Source organism: Melanerpes formicivorus, unplaced genomic scaffold (assembly GCF_026170545.1).
Source record: "Melanerpes formicivorus ecotype bairdi unplaced genomic scaffold, bMelFor1.0.p_v2 SCAF_2, whole genome shotgun sequence".
NCBI lineage: Eukaryota > Metazoa > Chordata > Aves > Piciformes > Picidae > Melanerpes > Melanerpes formicivorus.
This window is the reverse complement of record NW_027142354.1, coordinates 49,919,321-49,939,994: the sequence shown is the minus strand read 5'-3', so window position 1 is coordinate 49,939,994 and position 20,674 is coordinate 49,919,321. Positions and strand designations below refer to the sequence as shown.

Here is a 20,674-nt window from a genome sequence, read left to right as displayed (position 1 = left end):
GTGCTTCTCCAGGAATTAAACGTGTGGAATTGCCAGCAACACGTAAAGCATTCTGGATAGAGCTGTCAATAGAAGCAGTATTATGCCAACTCAAATTCTCCTAAATCTTCCTTTCAGAGTCTGCTGTTGGACTTCATTTGCCCCAACTCCACTCATGAAATGGTGACACAAACAGAACCTGGAACTTCATGGACAATGCCTGCTTAGAAGAGACAATCGTCAAAGTATTCCTATTCAGCCTTTCAATCTCTTCAGGTAAGGTGGCACCCCCACAACACATGGGCATAGGAGCTAGAACAGTCTGGTCTTTTATTACATCCCCTCCTTGTCTCTGCACATTTTCTGCCTTTTTCATACAGTGACAAAACTGATCTCCAGAGCCCTTCTGAATGTATTATTTAGGAAGGCCTTTCCATCATGTTTGTCCTACTACTCCTGTGTTCTCTGAAACATAATTATGAGTGCTCAGATCAAGTATTTTTAAGATATGACCAAGATATTCTTGGCTGGCTCTTAAAAGCTAAGGAGAAACCACTCAAAAAAGGGGGTATTTCAGCTGTGTGCTTGTTTACTCCTACTTTCACTAGGAACTGAACAAGAATTTTCACCATGAAGCACAATGGCAGTCCCAAGTAGAACACTGCACATGACACAAACTGTAAGGGTAATAAAAAAACCAAAGAAAAGCTGCACACAGTACTGCCACATGTTGTCTTTATGTCCTTCAGGACATGTTGTCCTTTATGTCCACAAACTGTAAGGGTAATAAAAAAACAAAGAAAAGCTGCACACAGTACTGCCACATGTTGTCTTTATGTCCTTCAGATGACAAAAACCCAATACACTGAAGTCTTCTGAAAATAAAGTTTAATATAAATACAAAGCCACCAGAATGGAAGATGAACTAAGTTCTTTAACCTTCTAGACTACTTTTCTGAAGAGGCCTGTCTCTTCATTTACAGTTTGCATTTAAAAAAAATGAAAATACAAGGAAATTCCATTATCTTGCAGAATGGAAGAAGTTTTTACCTTGATAGGAAAAGTTGTATTCTCAGAAGACAGTTACAGGAACACGCATTAGCATGCCGGTTAGGTTTTTTTTTCCCCTCCACCCTAAAGGAGCCCTAAAAACACTTTTCTAAAAAAAACCCCATAATTTAAAACAGCACTGTAACACATGACTTGAAAAAAAATTGCCCCAAGTCAGTAAAAAGCATATTGCACATTACTCGTATTGCTGTCCTGAGAACCTGCAGAGAAAAGACAAACCGAGAGCACTGCATTCGAACAACTCGACGAGTGGTTGCATATATCAAAATAAAGTTTCACCTCTGCAGAAGTCCATTTCTAGTGAATCCCTACATTAACATAGAAAAAAAAGAAGCCTATACAGTTTTTTGAACAATCATCCCTGGTTTCAGTTGAGGAAGAATCCTTTGGATGTGAGACAGTAGGTGTGTGTCTCACTGCAAAGAAGCAACAGGTTCATCAGTTTCCCAGCTATGTTTTCCAACGTGATCATGGTAAGATGCTCATAGAATGGCTTAGGTTGGAAGGGACCTTAGAGATCATCTACTCCAACCTCCCCACCATGGGCAGGAACGCCTCTCGACTTGGCTGCTAAAGGCCTCATCTAGCCTGGCACTGAACACCTTCAGGGGGGAGGCATCCACAACATCCCTGGGCAGCCTACTGCAGTCTCACCACCTTCATACTGAAGAACTTCTTCCTAAGATCCAGTCTGAACCTGCTTTTCCTCAGCTTAAAACCATTCCCCTTTGTACTGTTGATAGACACCCGTAAGAAAAGTCCCCCTCAGTCTTCCTGTAGGATCCCTTCAGGTACTGGAAGGTGGATATAAGGTTCCCCTGGAGTCTTTTCTTCTAAAAACTAAATCAGCAATCTAGCACTACAATCAAACATTAATTTCACAGTAAAGTTAACCAGTTCCCCATCTTTGCTCCCATTAACACCAGTTCCTCTGCTCTGAACCTGAACTACTGCCACAAGTCATTCTGCCAAAAAAAGATTAACTGAAGGCAATGAACCAAGAAGTTTTCTTCAAGTAACATTAAACCCCTGATAAAGCTCATGAACAATTTAACTCACAATAATCTCCAGTCTCAAAAGCAGCAGCATGTTAAAGATCTAAGAGATGGTAGAAGTTTTGTTTTTCTTTCTAAAATACCTGAACATAGAGTGATGTTCTCTTGAGCAGCACCACATTTAGATTCCAAGAGAACTTCAAGTGAAAAATTAATTGATAGTCTTCTGGCCTGTGGTTTTTTGCTTGTTTGGATTGTTTTCCTTTTATTCTAAAGTCTTACTCCTGAACTATCACTCCTGCTGAAAAAAAATGGGAAGTGTTCTACGCATAGATTTCCACGTTAATGAAGCTCACATTTAATAGGCATCAATTTCAGTGTATTTTAGTAGAAGTTTCCAGTAGTATAAACTGCTGCTTTTCCAGTGACACATCACTGGAGAGAAGAGCACTCTGTTTTCCAACAGCATCCCCTAGGTACATTGCTACTTGGCCAGAGATTCAGCAAACACTCCAGCCTGAAATTACTCTTCAACACAATCTTTCAGCCAACTCTGACAAGTTGCTAATAGGACTAGAAGGAAGTAACCTCCTCAGAGCTTGTATGCAGATGCCTCTCAAAGTGACATTAAGTGAGGTATACTAATGAATTCCAATTTCTCTCATTAAAAGCCAAAAGTACAACCTTTGGCAGAAAGGCACCCAGGTTCCAGTTATCAGTGGATACAGATCAACATCCTCAGAATGAGGAAGTCATAAGGATTCTGCTCCTTTGTGATTTTCTTTCAGATACACACCTTGTATCACATGCAGAGTATCTTCAGTTTCACAGAATATACCTGGTTGGAAAAGACCTCCAAGATCAACCAGTCCAACCTTTGATGCAGCACTGAAGGGTCAACATTAAACCATGTCACTAAGCCCCAGGTCTGCATACTGCCTGAATGTCCCCAGGGACGGTGACTCCACCACTGTCCCAGGTAGACCATTCCAGTGTTTGAGAACCCTTTCAGTTGAGAAGTATTTGTATGTAACCATCCTAAACCTCCTCTGGCACAGATTGAAACCATTTCCTCTAGTCCTGTCACTTGTCATTAAGGAGAAGAGGCTGGCCCCCTCCTTGCTCCAACCTCCCATCAGGTAGTTTTTCTCCTGTCAACATTTATCCATCTAAACACCCAGTTGCATACGAGTGATGACCACTGAAGAAACTGCTGCCATAAGGTGTGGAAATGCAGTGTCTGGGCTCTGTTCCTAATGCCAACTGCACAGCAATGGGGGTTTGGATAGGCAGAGTCTGGGCAGGTGGCCGAAGGCTGGCCTGGAGAGCTGCATAGGAGTGCAGTGAGCTGTCAGCACTCCCAGCAGGGGGACCACTGGGCCTGTGGGCCTGTAAGGAGTCACGATACACAGAGCACAAGTCTTGCACAGGTGACTGGAACTGGGAAAGCGTAGCTGAATGCTGGGCTAAAGGGTGATAACTGGATTGCTGGAAGAGAACTTGAGTAGTGACTTGATGGCTCAGATTTCCCACTGCTTCCCGTTCTTGATGCTGAATTGTTGCTTGCTTTTTTATATTACTAGCTTCTTTGTTGTCATTCTCATAGTATCTGAAACAAATAAGTAAGATTTATCAAAACAGTTCACAGAGCTTGCCTCTATCCCAAAGTTTTCACCAGTCAGACTGTCTTCAGCTTTTTTGCCTTAGCTGTATATGACAATCCTTGGTTGCTTTCACAATTAAATGCTAATTATCTTGCTGCAATCTGCATACACTAACAAGAAGTCAATGGCTCATTTTGCATCACAAGTATGGTTTTGGAAGTTTAAGTACACAACACAAAACCATTTTGAAATAGTCATTTGCAGAGCAAATTCCTGTTAGATATTAGGAAGAAGGACTTTCACGCTTTCAATTATCATGAGAATTATCATGGAGAAGCACTAGAACAAGTTGCCCAGAGAGATTAAAAGTCACTAACATTGGAGACAGTCAAAACTTGACAACATTCCAAGCAGTCTAACTTCGGCTGGCTCTAAGTAGAGATTGAGAAGGTCCAGCATCATTCCTAACCTACTGCATGTGTTTACATTCTAGGCCAGTCATGTCCTTTATTAGAGAAAAGAAAAAAACTAAAGAACAGTTCTGAAATGTCTCCACACTGTATTCTTGAAGTCAGAGATACATTGGTGTCTGCACCAAGTACTTTGCAGGTACAATGAGAAGTAAAAGGGAACAGGCTTTTCTCAACGGTGTGTAAAGGCTCCCATCGCATCACATAAACAACTAGTACAAGAAAACACCCAATTATACTCTCCATTTTGCACTGCAAATATTGCTAAAATACAGTATTTAAAGTGAACTGCTTTTTTTCTTTTTTATTCTTCCACCCAAACTGAAGATGGAGATTACTGATGAAGTATTGTACTATCTTAAATCTTGCTGAATAGAATAGAATAGAACAGAACAGACCAGACCAGACCAGGTTGGAAGAGACCTTCGAGATCATTATGTCCAACCCATCATCCAGCTCCATCTAATCAACTAAACCATGGCACCAAGCACCCCTTCAAGTCTCTTCCTAAATACCTCCAGTGATGGCAACTCCACCACCTCCCCAGGCAGCCCATTCCAATGGCCAATCACTCTTTCTATGAAGAATTTCTTCCTAACATCCAGCCTAAACCTCCCCTGGTGCAGCTTGAGACTGTGTCCTCTTGTTATGGTGCTGGTTGCCTGGGAGAAGAGACCAGCCCCCACCTGGCTACAGTCTCCCTTCAGGTAGTTGTAGAGAGCAATAAGGTCTCCCCTGAGCCTCCTCTTCTCCAGGCTAAGCAATCCCAGCTCCCTCAGCCTCTCCTCACAGGGCTTGTGCTCCAAACCCCTCACCAGCTTTGTTACCCTTCTCTGGACATGTTCCAGCAAGTCAACATCTTTCCTAAACTGCGGGGCCCAGAACTGGACACAGGACTCGAGGTGTGGCCTAATGATTACTTAAAAAAAAAAAAAAGAGTATTATCATCTTTCTAAGAGCACAAGCAGGTTGTTGTTTTTTTTTCAGATCTTACATGAGCATCATTTCAGTGCATTGGGCAAGGTGTTCCCAGGAATAACGCGTTAGCAATTCAAGCTGTGTTGTCCAGACAGGGGAGATCTGCATACAGATACGTGAGGCGCACACACAAGCTGCAGCAATCAGAGATGGGCGAAAATGCAGGAAGGTATGATCTGCAAAAGAAAAAATACAAACAAGAACTATACTCTTACTGATCACTACAGTAACCCTGTATACATGACAAGACAAAGCAGGAAAATTAAATCCACGACTTTGTTCCACACATCTGAGAGTATTAACTCAAGACCGGAAAGTCTCTCATAATTGGATGAAGCTTTTCTGAAGAGTTCTGTATTACTTGTGTAATTACCATCAAGTCTTCACAGTAGTTTCTTTCATTTCAGAAAATACAATGAAATAGACTAGGCTGAAATCTGTAGACTGGTCTCAATTGAACTGAAGTTAGGTATTGACAATCTCACACACACAATAGTGCTGAATCTGGCTTACGAGGGTGCTGCAATTTACAGCATTGCTACCAACACCTGCCCATATAAGAGGCAGTGAAGAAAATAATTAAAAGCCCCATCACTCTTACTATATCTTGCAGGACAGGACCCTCTAAAAACCTACCATTTAAAAAATAAAACTATACACTGAATTGCACAGTGTCTTAACAGTCCCAAATCAAGTAGCATGAACTACTACCAATCTCATCAATTAGCATTCAAACTGAAGAAAAAAATTAGTCAGCTAGAGATTTCTGAAAAGAGACAAGAGGTTTATGCACAAGGAAGGGACCTTGTACCATTTGCCACCTGAAATAACTGCAAAGAGAAACCATTCTGCACAGATCATTTTGTACAATCTCTATCATGACAGGTTTTAAAGCCCTGACCTCTTTCAGCTTTTTGCCTTTTGCCAAATGGTAGATCATTTTAGCATAAACTCACACCCTTACCTTGCACTGAGAAATCAAGGAAATAATATGCATATTTCTGCAGAAAATCCTTGATTTTGGTCAGTGAGGTGATGGGCCAGCCATTGTGAAGGTCATTCTCACCAATGGACACACAGAGGTAGTAGTCAATGTAGTGTGCTGGTGTTGGTAGACACAGATTCCAGTTGAAGTTTTCCAAAAGCAGCATCTCCATTCTAAGCAAATCTTTCTTGTTCAGTACCACATTCATGTTGTACATGTATGCCAGGTTATTTAAGTACTCCAACTTTGGAACTTTATCTTCTTTTTCTTCAAATTTACCTGCCAGAAGACATGGCTTTCAGATTAGATTTATCATTGAGTGTCCAAAATTCCAACAAAGACCACTCCCAAAACCAGTTGCAGTGATAAAAAGTGCTTTTTAAAAAGGGACAGGAAAGTGCAGTGACACAGGTAGGAAAGAAGCCAACAGATTGGTTAGCACATTCCTATACCCTTCCTAGGATTTTGTTTGGGTTTAATTGTTTTTATAGTATTGATGCAAAATTGAGGCTATAATCAGTTTAGGATTACAGATAGTTTTCCTGACAATAACTGGAAGCAGTTTGCTGAAGGGTGTTCAGTCAAGTGTGAACAAAGAAAGCAGTATGGGGAAGCAGCAAAGGAAGATCTAATACTGAGGAAAAAGCTTCTTTGGGTATGGAAGCTAGATACAGATGCTACAAAAAGGAAGACATTAAAAACCCTTGGGCAACACCACCTTTGCCCTTGCTGCTTCAGAATTTCTCTTTGTTCCTTCCTGTCTTGCAGGGCCTCGTTAGCCAAGGTCACTGAAAGGCTATGAGGAGTACACTGTAACCAAGTGATTAACATGATTAATTCCTCCAGGGTTAGGAGAGGAATTTTCAGAGTCGAGGTAGCTGAGCCTTTTTCTGACTTGTATTTATCAGCCTACTGAAACAGCAGCAGTCCCTGGAATGACTCAGTTTTCACCAGTAGCTCCAAATTGCTGTTGTTTAGTACAGAAAAACAGGATCTCACTGTATTCACACTTCTTTCATAAAAAGCCTTCAATGTCAGATTTGAGGATTAGAGCTATCAGTAATAAAGCTTTTCTGCAAATTTAAGAAATCAATTAAATCATCTTAAATTCACACTGTGGGTTTACCAAGCAATATATGACCTATCACCTACTCCTTGTTCAAAGAGCTAGCAACAGTCACCAATAATACACTTCCAGTACAGCTTAAAGAACATCCTTGTTGCAAAATCCAAACACATAGCTACTTCAAGTACTCTGTAGTAATTTTTCCTCTTTGTTCTTGAGGGCATATACTCCACAAATGATTCTTGCTTCAGTTGTCCACACAGAACATTTGACAAGGTATTAGCATGTCATATGGTTTCAGAGTATTCTCCTCAAATATAAAAACAATTACAATAACTATTGCACTAGAAAAGTATTCTAAAAGGAAGTAAGAACTTGCTATCCACTCAGGATAGCAATTCCATCCAAAGTTTTTCCAGTGTATTAAAAATCTGACAATCTTCTGAACTATCAGCAGCTTAAGTGTCTTTTTCGGGTATCACAGAAATGAAACATGTAATGTAGTGGCCACCCCACCATAAAAGAGCATAACAATAACAATGGAAAACAAAATTCATCCATCATATGAGTTCCATCACATTAGATTCTGTTTTTACTCTCTACAGTTTTAGAAGTACCAGTGTCTTACAACACGGCCTGAAGAGCACTTTTGCTGCAATCCTCTGCTGCAAAACTAAGCAACTTCTTACAGTAATGCTTTGCAGGAAGTTCCAATTACTGCATTTGCAGTACCAGGCAAGCAATTAGTTTTATTTTCTTTGCTACAATGAGAACTTAAAGGTGGATGCTTCTGACTTACTCAGTCTTTTACGGCAAAACATAAACCCACCATACATAGCGTAAGTATTTCTACATGTTGCTACATGTTGGTAGGAAAGCTGCCTTTATAGCAATAGGTCTTTTCCCCTTCATGTAAGGAATTCATGCCAGGTCAGAATGTATACATGCTATTTCATTGCTCTGATCTTAGTTTTAGAAATACCCTCACATTTGTTAGCTCACTAGACTCAGGCTTGCTCTTTCAAGCAAATTTTATTCGTTTTTAAACAGGCAGAAGTTGCAAAACATTTCCCTCTAGTGTTATCACAGGGCAGTTTGTGAACTTCCTTTTGCTTCACAATTGCATACAGGGGGCCTAAAGTTGCATTTTACTTCAGCCATTTACAGAAGAGAAATCTTGAAAGCAATATGCATTCCAGTATCATCAGGGGCCTGCAAGAAAGCCTGGAAGGGAGTTTTTGCAGGGGCTTGTAGTGCAAAACTCTCCCTGGAGATGTTTAAGGCGATGCTGGATGGGGCCTATCAGCAACCTCGTCTAGTGGAAGGTGTCCCCACCCATAGTGGGGGTGTTGGAACTAGATGATCTTTAAGGTCCCTTCCAACATAAGCCATTCTATGAATCAACACATCTACTAAGTACCTTGAGAATCAAGTTTTCCTTTGGCCCCTGCATAAGAAACTTCTGATTTGTAAGGGACTGATTATGTCCAGTGATCACAACAGGGGCACAGATTGTCCAGGGACAGACCTCTGGGAGGGGCTGCACAGATCTTCTCCACTACCAACTCTTCCTTGGAACTAACATTTCCCAGTCTTGCCACTTCCTTCTTACCTTAACACTCCCTGATCTTCTTTGTCCCCATCCACTGACCCAGTGTCTGCTGCCAGAACTTTCTCTGCACATGAACACCAGCATATAATGTGTGGTGCAAGCTATGCAGCTGAGCAGTTTATTAGCAGAATCTATGATTCCATGATATAAGACTGCTTGGATTTCATTAGGCCTCACCCCAAGTAGGTGGAAGCTGTTAACATGGAAAACAGCACACGATACACAAGGAAAACAACCATCTGCTCAGAAGAAAAAAAGGGGGGGGGTGGGGGGTGGGAAAGAAGCCTTAATAGACAGTGGCCAACTTACTTGCTAGGAGAAAGCAGGCAAATGAAATGACGTGCAGTTGCTTGATAGTGATATCATAACGATCCATAAAGAGATCCAACAAATAGATGGCAAGATGCCGGGCTGTAGGGCAGAGACTGCAGTGGTTGCTGAGGACAGTCAAGAGATCAATAAAGTATCTGCGCATCCCAATCTGTGGTGAATGAGCCTTATAAGCAGGCAACTTAAGTTCCTATGGGGGGAAATAAAAGGAGGAAAGAGAAGTATTGAAACAAACACCATTTCAGTGCCTGAATCCCAAAGCAACTCCACCACCTGCTATGGCAAATGCTTATTAGCTACAGCACTATGATTGACACAGAAGTCAGGGCTGGATTACTGCATGTTTTGACAGTCAGTCAACTTCCAACACTTCAGCCTTCCACACACTTTCTTCACAAGTGTTAAACACATAGTCAAACGTAAATTACTATTTAAGATAGGAACAACTTGTTGTTGCTTTCTACAGAACAATAAAATCTTGGCTATGAAAGTTGTTCCTGAAGGACTCCTTTTTAATTGTGTTCACCCAAATTGGATTGTTAAGTAAGGTTTTAATAGTTTCACAGGCAAGAAGTGTTTCTCTGCTATTGGCCCTTCCTAAGTTGCCCAAATGACTACATCCTGTCCCAAAAGATGTTTCCATAGTTTCCATAGTTTCCATAGTTTCATTCAGGGTTGGAAGGGACCACAAGGATCATCTAGTTCCAACCCCCCTGCCATGGGCAGGGACACCCCACACTAGATCAGGCTGGACAGAGCCTCATCCAGCCTGCTCTTAAACACCCCCAGGGACGGGGCCTCGACCACCTCCCTGGACAACCCATTCCAGGGTTTCACCACTCTCATGGTGAAGAACCTCCTCCTCACATCCAGCCTGAATCTCCCCACCTCCAGCTTCATTCCATTCCCCCTAGTCCTATCACTACCTGATACCTATGTGTAGGTCTTTAGAATAACTAACATCTACCTAACATTTAAAAGAATTCACATGATGCCTGGCTGCAGCAAGAAACAAGAGTAGGTATTAACAAGAGAAAAAATCACCATGGGAGAATTAAGACTTTTCTCATTATAGCAACTGCCATTATTTTCTGTAGTAACTTATTCCAGCAATATAAAAGCTACTTACTGAACTGCTAGACTGTATTTCACATGTAATATACAAATTTTCATTTTAAAGGCAGAATTGTTTAAGTTTGGGGGTTGGTTTGGGTTTTTTTTTTGTGTATCTATACTAGATCTTCACCTGCAAGGCTTTTTAGACACAAGTTTGTGGCCACTACGCAAATAATAGGTTAAGGGAAGGACTGAAGATCCTTGGTAATTCACACAACAAGCTAATGCCACTTAGAAGCTGACCTTTTCTCCCTTTAGATACAGTCACATACTGTCATGGATGGAGTTATGCAGTTACCATGGCCAGACTTGTATTAAAATGTGCTGAATACATGTTGATAGACATGGATTAAAGCTCACCATTTCAGCAATCAGTCAAGGTAATACATTGTCAGGTTTGGGTTACATCTATTGGAAAATAAATTAGTAGTAGTACAGTGTTGCAAGACAGACATGTTTTATAGTGCAGTAGGAACCATTACACAGTAATTAATTCTACTAAATAAATAATGAACTTTTTTATTAAGCATTCAGAGGAAGTATCTGCCTTGGCTACCTCATTTACAGAAACTAGAGGCACCGCTCCACACGGCCAGCTCAGTGGCTGCCCACACACCTTTCATGCCCTGGAAGGAGACATTCCATGAGGAAGTTCAACTTATCAGGAAAAAATAGCTATACAATCAGGCTCAGAGGGACACAGGTAACTGGAAGGCAGGGAAGCTCCAGAGGAGAGGCAGCTTACAAAGAGGGCAAGCTGAGCCCTGTTCCGGATGATTGCTTCCCAGGCCTTTTTACAGAAAGTCAGTGAAAAAACACATTCCAGACTGAACAGACACACGCTGTGGACAGGCAAACAGCCCTTTGAAACCTGGGACAGCCTTCACTGGGGGATTATAAAGAAATTGCCCACCAGTAACAATTTATAAAGCAAGGAGAGAATGGAACACATTCCCCCCCCATTGTTTTATACCCAGAAAACCTCCATAAATTTGATTTTTATTTTTTCAGTTGCCTTACATACAGAGCTTTCAGTCCATCAGCAGAAGTGACATACACAGGTTCAGGGCAGGAATTCATAGCAAATCCATAACATGAGTGTTCTGGCAAGATGGTTTCAAGCTCAGTGCTTATATCAGTTGAAATAACTGCTTTTTAAAAATGTATCTGTACGAAGCCCAAGCTGTCATTAGATAAGGTGGCAACTCTACCTCTGAAACATTTTGTTCTAGATGACTGGTAGGAGCTTCATTTTTTATTTTCTGACATCTCCTTCCTGTTTTGACAGCTAAGCCTCCCAGCAAATTATACTATACACTGAGGTCAGCATACATCTTTAATGTGAAATTTGCTTTTTAGACCATAACAGCAAGTACAAGAAATAAAACAGTAACTCCAGTTATGTGTGTAGTCAAAAAGTGACATAGCCCAATGTTACAGTTCAGTGGGTGAGCATTACAGGCTCAGAATGAAAGCAGAGAGCCTGAAATTTGCATCCAAACCTCAGATGCTCAGAGGCCAGAACTACCCCTACACAGCCCAGTGTGCTAGAAAATTCAAATATCAAAGCGAGTATAGCACAGTAAAGTAAAGCATAGAAGAAGAAGGGAAAGGAAAGGCAAAAGTGTGTAGCAAGGGAACTTCTACAACTTATATCAGGAGGAAGTTTTACACAGAGAGAGTGATTGCCCATTGGAATGGACTGCCCGGGGAGGTGGTGGAGTTGCTGTCACTGGAGGTGTTCAGGAGGAGACTTGACAGGGTGCTTGGTTACATGGGTTAGTTGATTAGGTGGTGTTGGATAATAGGTTGGACGCAATGATCTTGAAGGTCTCTTCCAACCTGGTCTGGTCTATTCTATTCTATATAAACTCGGAGTGCCTTGTTGGCATGGCTTCATTGGTTCCCTATGAGTGACCACACATTGCACTATTATAGATTATTGGTCCAACTACTAATGACACACGAGGTTTGTTGATGCAGGTGCATGTCCTGTTGTCCCAAGATAACTTTCTGTGTTTATAGCTACCAGTGCCCTGTTTTAGTTACATGCTGCAGGCACAGCATTGTTTTGCTAAACTGCTAGCTGGCTCTGCACTTTTGCTGAGCATGGCCTACCACCCTGTCAGGCTCTAGGCCTGCACTGCCAGATTGTTCACACTGCTCGTCGCTGGCATTGCCACAGGTTACTAGTAAAGGGCATAAGTAAAAGGCATTTTCATTTTGTTCACCCCAAAAAACCCACGTGGACTTTGCTATAACGAGACTTGACAGCACAGGCAAGGTTCAAGTTCAGGATTAAGAGGAACAGAGCCACGTGCTGTGGTTTCTTAGAAGATCAAGTTCCTAAGTATGAATCGATCCAGGGTGATTATCTGTGTAGAGGCAAGAGCCTTGCCCTGCATCGCATGTCAAGAAACAGCTAATAAGCAGTTCAGTAGGGCTGCTTTCACACTGACAGATCAGTCTGAAATGATTTGCTTTAAAAGGAAAGGGAGTGGTATGCAGTTTAAAAATGCAAGAGCTGAATAGCAGGCTAACAGTTATCAACAGGGCTGCATGCTCGTCTTTCCATCACCACCCCCCCCCCCCCCCCCCATCCTCCCCGGGTTCTTTAGCACAAATTCATCAGTTAGAAATAAATTTTTGTAAAAGTTAAATTTAAAAATACTCATTTGAATGCAAAAAAATGGCTTTGCTGCTGTGGGGATAGTGATGCAGGACCAGCAAATAAAAAAACCCAACCCAAAACTGTAAAAAAAACCAAAACCAAAAACCTTTGGGGTAGCAATAATTTTCATTGCTTAATGTATCTTTTCTTTCTCCAGTGAAGTGGCAGAGGAGAAACTGGGAGTCCTGTTGTCTGCTGGAATTGCCTTTTCATATGCTGCTTCTGCTTATCTTTGACCTGTTTGTCTGGATCTACTTCAACAGCTTTGCTTTGGGCTACTGAACAACTGCCACATTGAAATGCTAAAAGCAGTAGTACATAAGAGGCTCACAGGTGTCTTGGAAATTACTTTAGGAGCTTTGCTCAACATATTGATCAGAAAGCCGTCCCAGTTGAGGCCTCCAGAAAGTCTGAATGCAGCATTTAAAGGGATCACGACTTAATCTCAACATCTCAAAAGTAAGGCTTGGACTGTGAATCAGTGTTAAGGATGAAGACAATTTTTAGGCTGGCCACCTCCTACCATCTTTAAGACCTTCCCTCGCAGAGGAAGGGAATCGGTGTAAACATTTTAAGTAGTATTAAAGACGACAGATCTTCCTCAGCAATAACATCTAAAAGACAGCCACGATCCAGACGTTAGCCATTCATTCACTGCAAAGACAGCTCATCACCCCTAACCTGACCACTTCGGTTGGCACCGTGCATTACCAGAGCTCAGGAGACAAGACTTTGTCTAGTTTGGATGCTTTTGTGACTGGGCTGAGCAAACACTTCAGAATATCTACCCAAAGGAGACACTCGGCAACAAGGCTAAAGCTTTTGAGCAAACACAGGAGGGTTTGGCTTTCATTGGCCATTTGAACTAAATAAGGTGATTTGGATCTGGAGGTAACTTAACAGGATCACATCCTCTGGTTCCCTTGAAGCTGCAGCTGGTATAGTCCAGGCTCCCCAACACGCACCTCCAGCAGAGTACCACATCAGATGATTTGAGGTTCAACATGGCAGGAAATTCCACAAATACATTTTTAATGTCAAATTTCTTTGCAGTAAAACTGTTCTCCCACTGAAATAAAGCCACTAATGAACTGACAAGCAGGCAGGAGAAAAAAAATAAAGTTAGCAGTACAAAAGTTAGCAGTACAAAAGTTAGCAAGTGATGTGACATTATGATAATAAGTCACAGTAATAATGATCAGTTCTCAGAACAAATGTGGAATTCATCAAGGTATCTTAGAACAACTTGCAGCCCTTTTGACAAGGAAAATGAAGCTCTAACAAACACGCCTCAGGTTCTGAAATTCAGGGAGATAACTGAAGCTAGTTTTCTGCAGTGTTAGACCACTTGGACTTACAACAAACATGTAGCATCTCCTGACTCCTTGCACAGCTCCTGTGTCCCTTACTGCCTTCCTCACCCTCTCAGCAACAGCCAGCTCAGCTGCTACACAGACATCCCCAGAGAGATGCATCCTCCATAAAGAGTCAGGTAAATTACCTTCTCATTTCTAGAGCAAAATGAAGCACCTACACCAGAGCTACTCAATAACAGTAAGACCCATTCATCTAGAAACTGCTGTTACAATACTCTACACAGACATTCATTTACTACTATGACCTTCATACCTCTCTCATTATTCTTTTTTAATCTTATTATCTACTTCTGTTTCTGAATGTGTAAACAGAATCCAACATATGGCCCCTACTATCTCACATGTTCACTACCCATCTTAACCCAAAACCCGGGCAGGGGGTGGGGGTGGAAAAAGGTTACAGCTAATGAAAAGGTAGCCAGTGAAGTATAACTTGAGTTTCAACAAGTTCCCAAAGGTTACTAAATATTTAAGTCAGAAAACCACGGTGACTTTGGCAATCGTTTAGCTCTCTATGTTGCACATTGTGGAAAAATAGCACGTACGTGACCTTCAGCATATTCTGAAGAATTCCTATAGTAAGGGCAGCAAAGTTGTTGGCATTAGAACAGGAAAGAGAGATGCCTGCAGATGAAAAATAAAGGGAAAGCTTATCTAGCAGGCTATTAACACTGGTTCTTTGAAAGAGACAAACTCCTTCCTGTTTTGTGTTCTACCCAAACAGTTTTCCAGCTGTTGAAGAAAGATGCCAGATTATCCCTTTGATACAATTATTGCACCACGCAAGAGAAAACACTGAAAGTGAACTCCTCTGTGTTATTTTATACAGGCAAAAGGATAACATACAAAGGCAAATTTAGGAGCTTGAAAATTCAGAGCTCTCTGTCTGCTTCTTTGCAGTAAACTAGATAGCATGCTACCAGCTTAGTTCCACTACTGATGTCATGATGATACTTTCTCTCTCTCACATAGACTCAATCCTTCTGCCTATGCACTGGCTGTGGCACTTTGCCTTCCAGCAACGGAATCACTCATGAAACTTGCTGGTAAGTGTTTCTATGCAGCTGACTGCAGTTTAATTAATCACTCAGGTTGGTGTATTTGTGAACAGTCTCATAGAGTACAGCTGATGCTTTTAGCTTTTTCTGATCTTCAGGCTGGCCACAAACTCAAAGGGCAAAGATAATTGAAAGGGCAGTGCTTTTTGGGTACAGCCAGCAGGGTAAGGTTCCTCACAGAGCAGAAAGATGGTGGAAGTCTGAAACATCCACACAGAAAGAGACCAGTGATTACACCTGTTAGAAGATACAGCAATAAGGGACAATCTAGGATTCACTGCACTCCTCTTTTTAGCCCCAACATAACCGTAGCTCTCAGAGTTCTGAAATTTACAGTGCTTCCTACTATTGATGCAATCTTCAGCTGTTTTAGACAAGACTTAAATCAGGTTTTAGGAGAAGCACCAGTCTTGGACAGTGCCTGGATTCAGTAGGTAGAAGTCAGAGACAAGCATGACAGAACCATGATTCTAAAAGGATGCCTGACATTTTCTTGTTATTTCCAGTAAAAATTTAAAATCCAGAGACTTTCTGGTAAGGAAGGACACCTGTGCAATATAGCCTTTATTTTTCCCCTCATTCAACAGTGACCAATCAGGCAGACAAAGCTTAAACATTCATTATGTTGCCTAGATCAGTGCTACCAGGAGCTACACTTACTGACTTGAGATACATTCCATTGATGCATGAATGAAACATCATAAATTAAGATTTTTCTTCTCTGCTACCTCTGTTCCTACACACTCAAAAGAAGAAGCAAATTCAATTGCATCTCCCACAAAGGACCAGAACTTTGACCACATAAAACAGAACCTCAAATTCCAACCTGCTCAATGGCTTTGACTTACACTGGGTTGTTTCACTTACTCTTACAACATTCAAGTGTGTGTGTCCCCTCCTTTACCTAGAGAACATTCTGTCCTCTTCCTGTATCTTCCCTACCACCCACTTCAAAATACCTGTGAGTAGACATAAACTCCATTCCTCGAGCTGAGCTTAGTGTAGACATGCAAATTTCACTTCAGGTGTACTACAGAGGTGCCACACAAAAATCCTGTGGCAGACCACAACAGTATTTCAACCGCATGTAAAAGCTTTTTGTGCTCGAATTCATGCCACCGTTCAGCACCCTCCCAACAGTCCCAGGCACTGGAAATCTGCAGGAAAGTTGAGCTTGTATTGTGCTTGAGAATCCTTTACTTCGTATGTTCCACGGTGGTATTTTATCAAGCATTTAATTAAGTCCTCCTTAAATACTTCAAAGTATTCAGAAGTTCAGCAACTAATCTGAGAAGGATTAGAGGAAGAGGTGTGAAAATTGAAATTCCAAGTTGAAGGAAGAAAGAAGAGAGATCATGACTAACCACGTACTTTATGAGGACACCTGTTCCTTTCAGCTTCATGCACATGCTGCCACCTATATCACCAGCAAATTACAGCTACCAAGCAGTAATGCTATTATTGCCAATTTACAAAAGCCGGGGGGCTTTGTGTGAGTTTTCTGTTAAGTGAACAGATTATGCTTTTGTTGCTGAGCTGCCATTCTTTAACCAACCCCCAATATTAATAAACCTCAATGGCTGTTACACCTACTTCCTTTAGTTTCTTTTTAGAGCCAATTCAAACTGGAAAGGTGCATCAGAATTAAAGGTTCACATATTATCCTATTACGAGAGAATGAAACCTTTTGCATGTTCACAGGTATCCAGGACCCCTGAAGTTCCTATTTAGATTTTGTTTTAAAAAGAAAACCCAGAAGCAGCACCTATGCAACAACCCAGTACCTTCCCCCTGTTCAGAATATAACTCTCTAGTCTGCATCAGTCTGCATTTTAGTCTGCATCAGTCTGCATTTCAGACTGTCAAGCAGATCTCAATGTAAACTTACTGCTTAATTAATTAAGGACATAAGGGACAACCAGTTTAGGAAAACAACAAAAACACCAACCAAACAAGGACAATAGTGGATTTGCAGGCTAAAAGATAAAATAGTACCTGCTGCATCAAGACCTCCATACTACAAACAGGTCAAGTAAACCAGATGCTTTGGCACAACTGCAGAAAATACAGGGGCATATGCTAGGTACAGGGAGAAGGAGAGGTTGTGTTTTACCAAAGTTTTACTGAACAAAATTAATAACAGAATCCTGCTTCTAACAGGATGGTTTAAAACTGCAAGAAATACATTTATGGTGACAGCAGCCAAAGGCCAGTGAAGAAGAGGACTCTGCACAACCCATCCTGTATGGGTTACACTCCTCCTTCAGAGAATGCAGTCCAAACTGACACCATGGATGAAAGCAAGGCAAATGCTGCTTGTCTGAATAGAATGAAATACATCATGGTGGTTGGTAAACAGCATTTTGTCATCAAGATCTTTAAATGAAGAGGAAGTGGGAGACAGGTATGGAGAAGCATTCACCTAAAGGAAATCACTCAGACATTTTTACCGCTTAACAGCAAAGGACTGTTTGCTTTCAGCAGAAACGGAATCAGCTCTCCTCACCTGGCTTAACGTAACTGCAGAGGGTAATTTGGCCTGCCTTTAAAAAGATCAGGTTACAATTATTAACCTTTTACATTCACAAGCAACAAGGCCTGTAAAATTTGGCCCAGCTCTGAGAAGCTATGCAAGAGATAAATAAAAAGGGAAATACAGGCAGATCTAGTAATTCTCATTAATCACAGGAAATTAACATGGCCTGGAAGGAAACAGCCCAACATAAGCATAAAAACAGAGGAGGAATAGTAAACAGACATTATTCCTGGGACACTCAGACTGCCTTCTAAAGAGATGTATTTCCTCAACTTTAAATAACAAAAAAGACCCAACACTGACTTCTTACTCAGCTTTCCCCACTTGCAGAGTATTCAGGGCTACTGAAGCAGACAAAAGAGTTTTGTGCAGATGCTGTTGGTAGTCCCACATCCATTCACAGAAACATCTTGATGTCTGACACGGAAGTCAGCTGCCGGACACAGCCAGTACCTTGCCATTATCATAACGTAGGGCCACAGCTGAGGTAGCAGAAAATATCAATGCACACACAGGGAGCACCTTTTTTGGCTTGGTGTATGTTTGACTCTTCTAGTACAAACCAACACAGTAGGCTCCAATTCTTTTTCCTTCCTGCCTTAGTTTTGCAACAGGTTTAATGTTCTGGTGTAATGCAGGGGAATACTTAAGCTTTTCATTTAAAGTTTAAGGGTGCGTGTAGCACTTTTGGAATTTAAGTATTTTGCTCCACTAGGTCAGCATGCTCAATAACTAACACAACACAATACAATACCCCTAAGCTGAACACTACCTCCCAATAATCACAGCACAGATACTTTATTCATGAGACAATTCAGAGGCTATTAATTTCCTCCACAATGAGCTAGAGGCTTTGGGAAGTCACAAAGCCTCACAGCATCTTTCAGCCCTCTCCGCATTAGAAGACAGGTACACCACAAGCATTCAGCATCTGCTCTCATGCAGAACATACCCATCAGATACAGCACACAACATCTGTCACAAAGGACTCCAGTTTTCAATGAGGTTAAGAACTCTCAAATCCACCTAAGTGGATGGCATAGCATTTTTTTCCAGGGACGGCATAGCACTTTTTCCCAGAAAGTAGGCTGAAAAATGAAATTATTGATTAAAAAGTAGTGGATACACTGAAAGAAAAAAAAAAAAAAACAAACAAACCTTTAAAAGTTAATTTAATGCTTTTAATACTCAAACAGTTGGATTCTCCCAGTTATTCCTCCCCCAACTGTAGGGCCTAGTAGGACCTATCTTAGCTGGAGGCCATGGGAACAAACCAACTCCCTCGCAGAGACCTGATAGCAATTAACTCACCTGACAATTTATTGCTAAATGCTTGTAAAGAAAGCAAAGGGAACAGAATGTTCAAAGCACTAACCCTGCCAGCCACGACTTCAGTAACGGACAGGCTGTGCCAAGCACAGGCAGGCAATGTTTGCTGAGGGCTCTCTCTCATGTTACCCAACTAACTGCGTTTAAAGCTCCTCCAAAGTTGGGAGCCTGCCTAAGGAAATGTGAAAAGTAAACGGACAGCCTTAGTTCTACCTGCTCTCCACACAACTACACTGGTTCATCAAACCGCAACCGGGCTGGTTTCCTTACTGCAGGGCATTTACCGGTGTTCTCATCCCTTGTGCAAACGAAGCACTAACTCCTAGAAAGGCCATTGCGAGCCATGTCTGTACATCTTTCAGCTCCTCTACAGCTCCAGGGAACAGGCTCCCACCTGTTGATCAAATTTGAGTTGGAGAAGGAAAAAAGTTATTTCTCCCGATCCTAAAACACGCTGATTTTTGGGGGTCAGCATCAGCACCCCCTCCGCACTTAATGCGACATCAACAGCCCGGCTAACTTAAAGGCACGGAAAAGCTGCAGGCAAGGATCTCTAGGTAGCAGCTCTCACGGGTTTGGGTTTGAACAAGTCTGGGTCAAAACGCTGAGTCGAGGGAACCGCTCTGTGCAAACCTGCTCCTTCGGGACCTGCCGAAGGCGAGTTTCCAGCGCCTGGAATCCTGTGCCGGGCTGCAGCAGCCCTTCCCCGGGGGCTGGGCGCTGCTGCAGGAGAAAAGCGCAAAGGGACAGTAAGGAGGAGGAGGGAAAGGAACAAAGTAGGACCCAACCTTCGTCCTCAAGGTCTGATGGATGTCTGCTGCCAGCTCCCCTTTCCACCACTGCTCCTCCATCCTTTTTTCTTCCCATCCAGACAAAGGTCTGGAAAAGAGACGGGGCCGCTCTGCTGGGAGGGAGAACAAACCGGACAAGTCGCCCGAAGCTCTGTGGCTGTTTCCGCCGGCTCTCCCGGCGGCACTAACGGCCGCCCCGGCCCCCGCGCCCCGCTAAGTGCCGCCAATAACCGTATCCTATCGATCTATTGACTACCTGCACCCGGCTCTATCGGCGCTGCCAATGCCCCTCTCGCGGGCCGCCCCCGCCCCGGGAGTAGCGCTCAGCGGGGCCCCGCAGCCCCCACGGCCACGGCCTGGCCGGGAGCCATCGCCCGGCGCTTTGTGCCGGCGGAAGCGCTGCCGCGGCGCGACAGCCCCGCAGGGCCGCCCCGGCAGAGCCCCGGAGTCGGCGGAAAGGGAGGGGAGGGGTGAGCTCCTGCCGCTGCCTCCCACTGCCCCTCCGCCGGTGCGGACCTTGGGTCACTTGGCGTTAATGAACTGTTGCCGTCCCCTCCTGCACCTCTGTGTCCACTCCTGCACCTCCGTGCCCCTGCACTCCATCAGCTGTAGCACCTGTGCAGCTAACGCTGGACCCGCGGTGGGGCGAAGGGAGCACCCTCCCAGCAGCTCCCGAGCAGGGGGGCGTGAGGGCAGAACAGCCCCCG

At 42.7% G+C, this 20,674-nt stretch overlaps 1 protein-coding gene and 1 long non-coding RNA gene across 5 annotated transcripts; one reads left to right on the top strand and one right to left on the bottom strand.

Annotated features, from left to right (window-relative positions):
- Nucleotides 1-753: 753 nt before the first annotated feature.
- Nucleotides 754-20,513, bottom strand: CCNJL (cyclin J like). Of its 4 annotated transcripts, none has more exons than XM_068159610.1 (6): nt 20,484-20,513; nt 19,965-20,077; nt 9,070-9,280; nt 6,062-6,361; nt 5,114-5,273; nt 754-3,654 (listed from the first exon to the last, which is right to left on the bottom strand). In XM_068159610.1, the coding sequence occupies exons 2-6, from the start codon at nt 20,025-20,027 to the stop codon at nt 3,207-3,209; spliced, it is 1,182 nt and encodes a 393-aa protein (XP_068015711.1). In that variant the 5' UTR covers nt 20,028-20,077; nt 20,484-20,513; the 3' UTR covers nt 754-3,206. The 4 variants fall into 4 exon arrangements, with proteins under 4 accessions (XP_068015711.1, XP_068015696.1, XP_068015702.1 ...); XM_068159595.1 differs by lacking the exon at nt 20,484-20,513 and adding an exon at nt 20,224-20,340 and having other exon boundaries at nt 19,965-20,080; XM_068159601.1 differs by lacking the exon at nt 20,484-20,513 and adding an exon at nt 20,224-20,340.
- LOC137451826 (uncharacterized) lies at nt 12,855-18,347 on the top strand. The gene is made up of 3 exons (XR_010989908.1): nt 12,855-14,369; nt 15,226-15,299; nt 17,472-18,347. It is a non-coding gene; the product is annotated as an uncharacterized lncRNA (long non-coding RNA).
- Nucleotides 20,514-20,674: the final 161 nt, after the last annotated feature.

Coding starts and splice junctions, on each gene's coding strand:
- CCNJL (XM_068159610.1), bottom strand. CDS start 20,027: ATGGAGGAGCAGTGGTGGAAAGGGGAGCTGGCAGCAGACATCCATCAG. Junction 9,281..19,964: donor ATCAGACCTTGAGGACGAAG/GTTGGGTCCTAC, acceptor TTCCCCCCATAG/GAACTTAAGTTGCCTGCTTA. Junction 3,655..5,113: donor TGCACTGAAATGATGCTCAT/GTAAGATCTGAA, acceptor TATTTGTTTCAG/ATACTATGAGAATGACAACA.